General features: G+C 33.8%; 1 protein-coding gene across 2 annotated transcripts in view; it reads right to left on the bottom strand.

Annotated features, from left to right (window-relative positions):
- Window positions 1–380: 380 nt before the first annotated feature.
- The window catches only part of LOC129963662 (elongation of very long chain fatty acids protein 7-like), a 32653-nt gene continuing 20184 nt past the window's right edge, over window positions 381–12849 (bottom strand). The window contains exons 5-8 of one of the 2 annotated variants that reach the window (XM_056078156.1): window positions 4407–4463; window positions 4195–4300; window positions 2335–2471; window positions 381–993 (exon numbers count right to left, since the gene is read on the bottom strand). In XM_056078156.1, the coding sequence (XP_055934131.1) occupies window positions 706–993; window positions 2335–2471; window positions 4195–4300; window positions 4407–4463 (588 nt within the window). In that variant the 3' untranslated portion in view covers window positions 381–705. The remainder of the gene's footprint in view (window positions 994–2334; window positions 2472–4194; window positions 4301–4406; window positions 4464–12849) is intronic. The other variant, XM_056078155.1, reaches the window with a different exon arrangement.

The raw sequence follows: 12849 nt of genomic DNA, 5'->3' as shown, positions 1-12849 counted from the left end.
ATCATACATACAAAATATAAAAGACATTTAATATAAAGATTTAAAAATTTACAATACATGCATGAATACATAGATAAAAAATCCTTGAGAACATAAAACCTTTTAATCTCATCCTTTAAAAGTCACAAAAATATGGCAATATTTAAAAGTTTACTTTAAATTACATTTTTACCAGACGATAAATAATTTTCTGCAAATTTTTTATTGAATACATTTAAATCTCTAATTATCGTTTGCTCCAGTAAGTTTGAATTTTCTTTTAAATAACAACTTTAACTATCTTAATTTATTGATAAAACTAATGTGTTAAATATTTAAAAAAAATAATAAAATAATTTGAAAGGAAATAAAAATAACAAATTATTCCGTATTTTCTCTTCATTTGTGGCAGAATAATAGAAGCAATAATAAAAAAAAAATTACTGATTATATTATTTCATCATGATTTCTCTTTTCTTAGAATTAGCCATGTTATATTTTTCATGCAATTAACTACATCCATAAATGTTTAATTCATAAAACATCATTATAGACTCTTACGAGCGTAGAATTTAAAGCAATTTTTCCCTTAGTAAAATGGAATTCCATCCATTAGACTTTCATTTTTATACATGTGAATCAAAGATTTTTTGATTAAATCCAATAGAAATTCCGAAGTAAATAAAAATTAAATAATTATTTTCCTATATTTTATATAATTATTCTCTATTTTTCTTTTTTCATAGCGTTCCTATAAGCAGCAGGCAATCCATTCTTCAGGTTCACATTCTTAGAATGAATGCCATTTGTTTCATGAATTCTATTAACAACATCTCCATTCTTCTTTGCCTCCTGTTCCTTGTCATTAGACTTGTAGGCTTGTTTATAGTAATTGATGAACAGAAAGAAAAAGAGCACGCTAAGAAATGTGCAGAACATGAAAGTGAATTTTGATGTTGTGCAGCCAATTGCGAACATGATATTCGTGTAGAATGTCATCACAAAGAACTGCAGCTATATGAAGAAAAAAAATCCTTGTTTTAGTATTTCGCAAACAAAGGAATTAAAAAGTTTTAAAGTAGATTTATCTTTTCTTATCTATTTTCATATAAATTTATTTTTGATGAGTAAATTAAAGTTCTTTCTTTATTTTTTTTTATCTCAATTCAATAGATTTTTACATATAAATGCCATTTGGAATTTCATCTTCCATATATATTCGTTGGACAGTGCTCCAAACAGCAGATGACAATATAGACATAGCATTTATAAATATAAGATCCTGCGTTGTGTTTGCCTTTTGATTGCTATTTCATTTAAATTCAATTCTGTAAACTAATAACGACGAATTCAGAATCCTTTCTCTTTTTAATTTTGCGATAAAATAAAATTTTTGATACATTACCATTAATTGTCTTCAATTTTAAGCTCCTTGTTAAATCAAAATTAATATCTTAATGCCGGGTTTACACTCAGCCAGTTATAAGACCGCCAGTAAGCAGCGCATGCATAGAAAGTCGGAAAAATACTGTTCGGTCGACGACATGTAATTGTACCGAAAGGAACAACAATATGCCACTGTATTCTATTTTTTTTTTCACTGTGCATACGTTTGTATAATTTGGCGGTTTTTTTGGCGTGAAATAATTTATCACTTATCATAGATTAATTCCGACATTTTTTGCTCTTTGTTTTTTTCTGATGCTAGGTTGTGTGTGTGTGTGTATGTGTGTGTGTGTGTGTGTGTGTGTGTGTGTGTGTGTGTGTGTGTGTGTGTGTGTGTGTGTGTGTGTGTGTGTGTTTCATTTTATTTGCCATTTCTTTCCTATTGTTTTCCAAATTCTAATGGCCATTATTCTGTCTAATGGCCATTTTATAACTGTCCAATTGTAAATCCGGTATAAATCCTTTTGGTTCTATGCTTGAATAAATTATAAATGAGCTGCCAACTGGTTTGATGGAATTACTGTTTATGCGAAATTTAATTAGGTAACGCAGTTTTGATTCTTTCCTCATCAAAGCGTTTTTAAATTTCAAATTTTAATAACATGAAACTTGTACTATTATTATAAATTTCGTAATGCTCATGCAATATTTATATTTTATTTATAATATTCGTATTATAAGTTTCCCCACTGTCAGAGCCTAAAATAACATTTTTATGTTAATTTAATCTGCATAAAATCAATAAAAACTTGGAATAATACACAGTTGAAAGAAATAAAAGGGAATTTTTAGAAGAAAACAAACGACTATTAAAAGTTTGAACTTTTAACCTATCTATCACATTTCGTAAAATAAAATTGAAATTCAAAGATATTTTAGAATATTGAAACATTTTTATGAAAAACTTACTATCTGTAAAGATGTTAAATATTTCTTCCACCATATGTATTTTTGGTATTTAGGTCCTAAAGCGGCTATTGCATAGTAAGTGTACATAACGATGTGAACTATGCAGTTTACTGCCATGAAAACTGCAAGATAGCCACCTGAAAAAAATACAAGCACATATATAAACACTTCTTATATTTAGCTCTTTATTTGATGTTTTAAAAGTTTTGTTTCACTATACTTTTAACAAGAATTATTTTACTGAATAGCTGTTCAGAGATTACTTAAGCTTATATTTGCTTATTCAGTTTATTAAGTATTTATTTATCTTGTTAAGTTGAATATGTATATTGCCGAAGAATTATCAAATGTAGCAAATTTTTTCCAAACGATATGTCAAAACAAAAACTTCAGGTTTAATAGCTTCATTTTCATTTGATCTCAAATGGTACTTCTATTTCTTGGATAGAATGATTTTTAATTTGTGTGTTTCGGTAAATTTGAAATTAAATTTATTTAAGTTTTTAAGTATTTTATATTTCTGAAATTGATTATTTTTTATCACTGCTGTTATTTTTTTTCATTTGATCTCAAATGGTACTTCTATTTCTTGGATAGAATGATTTTTAATTTGTGTGTTTCGGTAAATTTGAAATTAAATTTATTTAAGTTTTTAAGTATTTTATATTTCTGAAATTGATTATTTTTTATCACTGCTGTTATTTTTTTTCATTTGATCTCAAATGGTACTTCTATTTCTTGGATAGAATGATTTTTTATTTGTGTGTTTCGGTAAATTTGAAATTAAATTTATTTAAGTTTTTAAGTATTTTATATTTCTGAAATTGATTATTTTTTATCACTGCTGTTATTTTTTTTTCATTTGATCTCAAATGGTACTTCTATTTCTTGGATAGAATGATTTTTAATTTGTGTGTTTCGGTAAATTTGAAATTAAATTTATTTAAGTTTTTAAGTATTTTATATTTCTGAAATTGATTATTTTTTATCACTGCTGTTATTTTTTTTCATTTGATCTCAAATGGTACTTCTATTTCTTGGATAGAATGATTTTTTATTTGTGTGTTTCGGTAAATTTGAAATTAAATTTATTTAAGTTTTTAAGTATTTTATATTTCTGAAATTGATTATTTTTTATCACTGCTGTTATTTTTTTTCATTTGATCTCAAATGGTACTTCTATTTCTTGGATAGAATGATTTTTAATTTGTGTGTTTCGGTAAATTTGAAATTAAATTTATTTAAGTTTTTAAGTATTTTATATTTCTGAAATTGATTATTTTTTATCACTGCTGTTATTTTTTTTCAAATGTTTTAAATCCATAAAATGTTCAGATTTTTAAAAAATTTAAAAGATCGTTTTTTTTTTTTATTTAAATCGTTTGCATTAAAACTTTGTGCTATTCTTGATGTTTTTGTAAATTTATTAATTCGTAGTATCATAATTATATTAAGTAGTATATAATTAATTATTATATTTTAAATTATGTTTTAATTATTGAACTATTTTCAGCTATATAGGAAGAGAAAATAGAATATTTCTAAGAACTGTTTTCACTTAATATTATATTTAATGAATACATTTACGAAAACTAATTTGTTTTCTAAATATGCATTCTTTTTTGTGCAATTATTTCATTTAAAGAACAAAAAAAAATGTTTACTCATAAAAAAAGTTTTATCAAAAGATAATGGGGTTTTTTTTTCAGTATTTATTTTATTATTAAGGTTTTTTTAATAATCAGTTTTGCCTAAGTAATCTAATAGTAAAAAGGAAGATCCAGTTAAATTATAATACATTTTTATGAAATAATAACTCAAATTTGAATCACATTGATATTGGAATTATGTTGAACTTACTTGATTCAGATCTGAACCCAAACCAACCGAAGACAGGAACGATCGAGTGGTGAAACACATGAAGAGGAGTTACCATATTGAACTTTTTTGTCAACACTAAAAACACCTGAAAATGAACATGTTATTGATCAATAAATATAATTTTAACATATCTAAATTTATCAGTTTATTTAGTTTTTTTTAACTTTGGAAAAGAAATTGTGGATTCTTACCGTATCTAGAAGCTCAATGTATCGAACGACATATAACTGATATCCTAAATCAAATATCTGAAAGAAGCAAATAAAAAAGTGCATGTCCGTTAAAACTTAATAAATTTTGCTGAAAATTATTATTTATTATTATCTTTATAATACAATAATCAAATAGCAACAAAAAATTATTTAATTTCTTTTCCCCGTGCTAAAAAATAATCTTTATAAAATGATCGTATGTAAGTACATCTAGAAATGCAGTACATCTTATCACACCAGAGATATCTATTTAATTTACACCTGCACAACAAACATAAAAACTTCTAAAAAGCTAGTTATACGCAATAAATCGTGAAAAAAATATTTGATCAATCGGTCGAGTTGCTGAGACTAGAGCTTTGTCACGATCTTTTTTTGCGATATCTCTCAATAATGAAGAACGCAGGGAGCAGGCAACTACTAATGACGTCTCTGAATTCTTGAGCTTTCTTTCAAAATAAAAAGTGGTGAAATCGATTAAATAGTTAAATCTCATGCATATTGTTTGTTGTTTTTGCTGCAGTTTTTCCTTAGAGAATGCACAGTAAAATATTTTTTTTTTTTAGATTAAAAGAGGAAGTGAAGAATGGGTAATAATTTATGATATGTATAGGGTATATTAAATAAAAGTTTTTACATTAAATCAAAGTTGATGAAATCGTAAAAGAGATTACAGCTGGGGAATTGGTTGGATTTTGTAATATTATTAATATTCAATAATTTCCTTCTTTTCTTAGATGAAGATTCAATACTGTTTCGAATTTGTAATATTGTTTCCTAGCACAATTAGAGTATTCTGATATTGGGCCCTGGTTCTGGGGAGGAAGTCGAATGCGCTCGCTCGACCATCTTAGTAATAATTCTCTCCAGGAAATCCTGCCATCAAACAATACTTAAGCTCCTTGAAACTCCTTATATTTCAACGAGCACGATCGAGTCTAAAAGTATAACCCGAAATTGTGGAGAGGTTTGAGTCACAACTTGTAAAAGAATTCGGAAGGGACTTTTTCCTATCTTCAAGAAATTGAAACATCGTCGTCCATTGAATTTAGACATCTCCAGAGCCAAGTCAGGAGTTATCAGTTTGCCCCATACCGAGCTATTGATCATGGCTTAACTAAGGAGTCTTTTTTTAGAAAAAGGAATCAATGTTACTAATTTGTAATCTAACCTATCAGCGTAGTAAATCGCCTAGTAAGGATGGTAGTTTTACAAACGTACTGATGCCAAGTCAATGACTCCAGGTTTGGCATCAATTTGGCGTTGATTTGGCAACAGAATTCCAGATTCCAGAAACTACAAGAAAACTACCCAAAAGAATTCTGGGCAGCAAATATGTTTAAATAATAAAAGTAACGTAGCCGTAGAAAAACATTTTAATAATTAAAAAATTCGGAAAATTTTAATGAAATACATCAGACAAAATTGACTTTCAAATTACTTTTATTTACAATAAAACAACCAAACATTGTGGATATTTTTATATTCCCACATTCAAGTAGAAGATACTTTCTGTGGAACCGATTAACAGTTTCATTATCCTTTCCATAAAAAAAAGTATGGATATATTTTTATATTGTATTGTTTAATGGTTAACTTTCCTTTAGCAGAAGTCAAATATTATATGCAGAAGTTACATGGTTTCCCTAAATTAATGCGCATTTTTATGGCTTCATTTTCTAATCGCTCAATCTGAACCAAATGCTGAGTGTAGATTTTCTTAGTCTGATGTTGTCATTTTCCACTTTTGGTTCCAATTCAAGTCAAGTAACACTATATCACCCACTGTAATTTATCTTAATTTATTTTGATATCTATATTTTGTTTTATATTTCAAGGTATATTATAAAGGTAATTTAATTGATGCACTACTCGACCACCTTTTAAATACCTCAAATTTAAAATATTTGTCTGAATGAATAAAAGATTGTGTTTTTCTGAAACATATTCATTAAAATTTGTGTTATCAATCATTTTTGAAGAATTTGCTCGTTACCTGTCCAAGTGGTCAGTTGATTCAACGTAGGAAGACAAACTTTCTGTTTAGTGAGTAATCTTTAATAAGTTGATTATGGGTGGCAATTCCAAGTACATCGTATTTATATCATCATCAACGAAAGGTTCATTTTCATCATTACGTATTAAAAGGTAAGAACTTTTTTAAATGATTATTTTTAAATAATTCTTGAATTTGAATAAATTTTTTGTATTATCATCAAGACCAGTTAAAATTGTGATATACTTTGAATATTAAATTTTCTCATTCGAAATTATAAATTTGAATTATATTTTCTTGCTAACTTCCTTAAGGGACCAGTTAAGTCATCAAGGATATTTGTTGTATTTAATTTCAATGAAAACTCTTAGACATAATTTTATGCCAATGTTTCTGTCAACAAATTATTTTTAAGCATCAAATTGTTGTGGATATTATAGAGCGCTATTTTAATAATCTTGCATATGTTCTGCTCATTGTGCATAAAACCTTTCTGATGGAAACCAGTTCCATAACATCATTAATCTATTCAGAACGCACTGGCCCGGTTAATTTCTCATCTGACTTTCTCGGAACTATAACTCACTTATTTATTCGTCATGTAAACAAAATAAAAACTAAATAGAATCTTTCTTCTTCAGAGGAAAACAGCACAACTGAATATTTAAAGAAACACGGTTTGAATTTCATGGCAAAATTGAGTAAAAAAACGGGTTGTAATCTATGTTGTTGAAAATTGAATAAAAAATCTAAAATTTTGCCAAAATTTAGGAGCATTTTCCACAGTATCTAAATTGATATCATCGAAAAGTCATTTTTTTTTTAATTTTTGAACAATATGAAAATGACTTTTGTGTAATAATATTTTGGGAAGTTATCGCTTAAAAAACGTTATGATATCATTTTTACCTACCAAAGTAATTTTGGGCTAAATTTGATTATACTACTTCAGACAATCTAGCCCGTAAAGCGCCAACAAACACAGATAGACATTTTCTCCTTTATTATTAAAACAAATATACTAAAATTGTCAAGAAATTTGATCGCAAGATTTTACTATATTTTCTGGTTTCATACATTCCAAAGTACGAAATAAGAATTAATTATATCTGTCTGTCCATGTCTATGTAAATACGATAATTCAAACCAGACCTTCTTAGCCGGAAACAACAAAACATGTTTGATATGCCAACTCTGACTAAAATAATATATCTCTATTATTTGCTTTTCGAAGTACAGATATACTACTTTATATATTACTTTGGCTTGTTTTCCCAGATTATTGGGGGGGGGCTTTTAAATATTGATGTGGAATGCATATTTTTTTAAGCATATCCAGTGTTATTTGATAAGCCCAAAAAACAAGAATTTAATTAAATAAGTCGAAGCAAATTATAATTTAATAGTGCTATATACTACAAAATAAAACTGAAAGTGAAATTCATTTTACGGAATTAAAGTTGAAAGAAAGCATTTTTTAATCTTAAATTGTAGTAGAATGTTTTGTAGTTGAATGTTTTGATGAATAATTTAAAATTCCATTACATTACAAATTATGTATTACATTAAAAAAATTTAAAAGTATAGAAAAAATTGTCAAAAAATAAAAATGATATCATTAAAAAAAGTAGATTTTTTTTATATATATATATAATGCAAATAGCATTTTTGTGGGATAATAATTTTACTAGATATTGCAACGAAGCTAGCCACATGTCTCCGTGGCTCGTTGATAAAACATCGGACTGCGGGCAAAGAGATTGCTGGTTCGATCCTCGGGAAAAAAATTTGTTATTTATTAATTTATTTTCCTTTCAGTTCTTCCAGAAGTTTCTGGAATATTCAAATTATAATTTCCTTAATCCTTGTACGTCATTTCCTCTTTAGTTAGTTCTAGGAATGTTCTAGAACATTCTACATGTATATATAAGAGCTTCATTTGTAGTAACCGAGGTCTTTGGTTGACTTTAAATAAAGTGATATTGTTCAAAAGTGTTCTCTTCTTAAGCCTATAAACGTGACAAGTTTGGTGGAGGCGCCGGGTAACTTCTCAGTCTGGAAGCGGAAGAAATACGGCGAAGCCGCAGACTCTTAAATCTTCCTCCGGAATTTGGACCTTTCGTTGTTGCCCCACGAAAACTGCCCAATCGCACGGAAATGCCGGAAAGAGAAGAAAAACCTCAACCTATTCTGATTTCTCCTGCCCTAATAAGGGAGCCTAAAAAGCCAACAATTTTTACAGGGGATCCTGGACAAGATCCGACCAAATGGATGAAAGAATACCTTAGAGTATCGAAATTCAATCAATGGGATGACACACTTTGCTTAGCTAATGTATATTTTTTCCTGGATGGGACCGCCCGGACTTGGTTTGATAATAACGAAGATAAACTGAACTCGTGGGCCGAATTTCAAGAAGAACTGACAAAAACCTTTGGTGACACCCAACTGTATATAAGGCGAGCAAAAGATCGTCTGAAAGGCCGAGCGCAAAATACTGGTGAAGCTACACAATCCTATATTCAAGACGTACTGGGACTTTGCAACCAAATAGATCCAAACATGTCCGACGAAGAAAAAGTGTCCCACCTAATGAAAGGAGTCGCAGAAGATGTGTACCAGGCACTGTTACCTAAAGAGGTAAAAACGACAGTCGATTTCATTAAATGTTGCCAGTACATCGAGGAAATGCAACAAAAAAGAATTAGACGTCAGAAGTTTTCTCGTTTACCCAATGTTATTCCCATAGCTTCCGTGGATGAGGAGCAACCGTTAACATCGCTGATACGCAAAATTGTTCGGGAAGAAATACAAAGAATGACTGCACCACAAGTCGAAAGCCAATATTCCGAACTACAATCCATCGAAAGCATCGTACGAGAGGAAATCGAGCAATCGTTGGCTCCTATATCTCGTGAAAACTTGGGAAGAGTCGCTCAAGCACCTAAACGCCGCATGCAACCAATATATAGTAGGCCTGCTCAGACTTCATGGCCTCAACAGAACCAGATGCCGAGGAAAACCGACGTATGGCGTACCACCGACAATCGGCCAGTCTGTTTCCATTGCGGCCGCCCAGGTCACGTAGTACGCTATTGCAGAGATAGAAGATCTTCATTTGTTGACCAATTCAAGAACGACAGACGTGACGCAACTTCTTACCGGACATACAATCGTACCGCTGACATCAATCGAGAAACGGGCAGAAATCCTTCACCAAGTCCGAGTCGAGGACGATCGCCTACCCGCCGTTATAGATCGCCGTCTCCCTACAGAAGATATAGCCAGTCGCCGAACCGCCGAAATGAGGAAAACTAAGTTCCGCGACCTGTGTTGGAGGTGAGGCCGCGATTTCTCAGAATCCTCCATTTGCCGCTAAATTGCACGGGAATCGCATCGACGTTCTTCTTGACGACCATCCCGGCAAAGCGCTGGTAGACTCTGGTGCATCTTTTTCTGTCGTCTCCGAAGCATACCGGCGGAAACGGCGGAAAGTCATGTTCAGCGACTCGGAAAACATTATTCTGAAGGTCGCCGACGGCAATTATGCAAAGCCGTTAGGAACTTGTGTCTTTCAACTTACCATAAATGACCGAACACAGCCCTACCAGTTCATTGTTATGCCGAATTGCAGCCATGACATCATTTTGGGTTTTGACTTCTTAAAAGCATCACAAGCTGTCTTGGACTGTGGCCGAGCTGAACTCGCATTTGATGACGTTTTTCAAGAACAGACGGCGCCTCAGACTTTCAACTTGTATGCCGTTTCGGACTTTATCATACCTGGTTGTTCCTTCAAACGTATTATAGTGCAATCACCGGACGTACATGACGCCACTGATTTAGTTGTGGAAGGGAATAAAAGTCTAAGCATCAATCAAGGAATTGCCATTCCCTCCACTATAGCCTCTTTTTTCCAAAACAAGGGTATGCTCTGGGTGGCCAACGGGCAAACACAAGCACGCTACATCCCAAGAGGCATGTGTGTTGGTTACGCTAATTCTTTCAGCACCGACGGCCTAAATACTCTGACCGAAGTGCCTTCATTTGCCGATGTGGAAGTCTCGACGTACACTGACCCAATCGACTGTTCCCAAATGATGGCCGCGACCCTGAGTGCTGAGCAGCGGAAGCAGATGCAAAATCTGCTGCGAAATTTTCAAGATTCATTCCATGGTGGACCACAGCGCCAAAACCGCAAGATCAACGTAAAACACAGGATAAACACCGGAAACCACCCTGCGATCAGCCAACGACCTTATCGGGTATCGCCAGTGGAGCGACGCATAATCAACGACGAAGTCGATAAGATGCTGATGCGAGATATTATTCAACCATCGGAGAGTCCATGGTCGTCTCCAGTGGTGATAGTTCGTAAGAAAGATGGCAGCTGGCGTTTCTGCGTGGACTATCGTCGTCTGAATAGAGTTACTAAAAAAGACGTCTATCCCTTACCCAGAATCGACGACATTTTGGATTGCTTGAAAGGAGCTCAATACTTCTCATCGATGGACCTGCACTCGGGGTATTGGCAAATCGAAGTGGACGAGGCAGATAGGGAGAAAACGGCCTTCATCACTAGTGAAGGGCTGTATGAATTCAAGGTAATGCCGTTCGGATTGTGTAACGCACCCGCCACGTTTGAAAGAACTATGGACAATTTATTACGTCACTTAAAGTGGAAGATGTGCCTCTGCTACTTGGACGATATAATTGTATTTTCGAAGACCTTTTCTGAACATTTGCATCGGCTGCATTGCGTACTTTCTTGCATACAGGAAGCCGGACTTACCTTAAATCCGAAAAAGTGCCATTTTGGAGCCAAGGAGATCAAAATACTTGGACATCTTGTTTCCGGAAAAGGCGTGAAACCTGATCCCGATAAAGTGTCCGCTGTCACCAACTTTCCTACACCGAAGACTGTGCACGATGTAAGAAGTTTCATGGGACTGTGCTCTTATTACAGACGGTTCATCCAAAACTTCTGTTTTCGGGCTAAGCCTCTCCAAGAGCTCTTAAAAGGGGACGCTAAATTCTGCTGGAATAAAGCTCAAAAAGACTCGTTCAGAGACCTTAAATCAGCATTGACTTCGCAACCTGTGTTGGCACTTTTCGACGAAGACGCTCCCACCGAACTGCATACCGACGCCAGTGGGTACGGTATTGGAGCTGTGTTAGTCCAGCAGCAAGACGGAAAGGAAAGAGTCATTGCATATGCTTCAAGGACCCTATCTAAAGCAGAGCGAAACTATTCGACCACTGAACGCGAATGCCTTGCAGTTATATGGGCGATAGCAAAATTCCGTCCATATCTCTTTGGGAAGTCCTTTAAAATAATTACGGATCATCACTCGCTATGCTGGTTAGCTAATTTACGAGATCCTTCTGGTCGATTAGCAAGATGGGCTTTGAGGCTTCAGGAATATGACGCCTGTATTGTTCACAAAAGTGGAAAGAAGCATGCCGACGCTGATAGTCTGTCCCGAAATCCTGTGCCTGACGACAACGTGCTGAAAACAGAGACCCTGGCGGCAATGATTGATTTGGTGTCGGAACAACGTCGCGATCCATCACTGGCCCAGCATATCAAAGCTTGCGAGGAGTCGCCAGATTTATCAAGTTCGGGGTTCTCTATAGTGAATGACATACTCTGCAAGAAAAATTTTGACCCATCCGGAAAACAGTGGCTTCCAGTCATTCCTAAGAAAATGCGGTTAGAAATCCTTCGTCATTTTCACGACGAGCCTACAGCTGGACATCTTGGATTTTCAAGGACGTACGATCGTCTTCGGAGGAGGTTCTTCTGGCCCCGACTTTTTCGAAGCGTCTGCCATTACGTAAGGCATTGCAGGGAGTGCCAAAGACGAAAGACGGTTCCTCTGAAACCACCCGGATACTTGGTTCCCCTACCTCCAACCGAAATCCCGTTCGAGCGTGTAGGGATGGACCTGCTTGGTCGATTTCCGAAGTCTCAAGAAGGAAATAGGTGGATAATCGTGTGTACGGATTATCTTACACGATACGCCGTCACAAAAGCCATTCCCACTGCAGAAGCACCAGAAGTAGCAAAGTTCTTCGTGGAAGAGATTCTTCTAACTCACGGAGCCCCTAGAACCATTATCACGGACCGAGGTCAAGTTTTCCAGTCAAAGCTCGTAGCCGAAATTAACAATCAATGCAACGTGGTGCATAGGATGACTACCGCCTATCACCCGCAGACGAATGGACTCACGGAACGCTTCAACAAGACGTTAGCGGATATGCTGTCGATGTACGTCGATATCGAACATAAAACATGGGACCTAATTCTGCCGTTCGTCACTTTTGCTTATAATACGGCTAAACAGAGCACCACTGGGTATACTCCATTCTTCCTGACATTTGGGCGGGAAGCCGAAACTACACTCGATACTATGTTCCATCACC

This window comes from Argiope bruennichi, chromosome 3, assembly GCF_947563725.1.
Source record: "Argiope bruennichi chromosome 3, qqArgBrue1.1, whole genome shotgun sequence".
NCBI classification, from domain to species: domain Eukaryota; kingdom Metazoa; phylum Arthropoda; class Arachnida; order Araneae; family Araneidae; genus Argiope; species Argiope bruennichi.
This window is presented reverse-complemented; position numbering and strand designations above follow the sequence as displayed.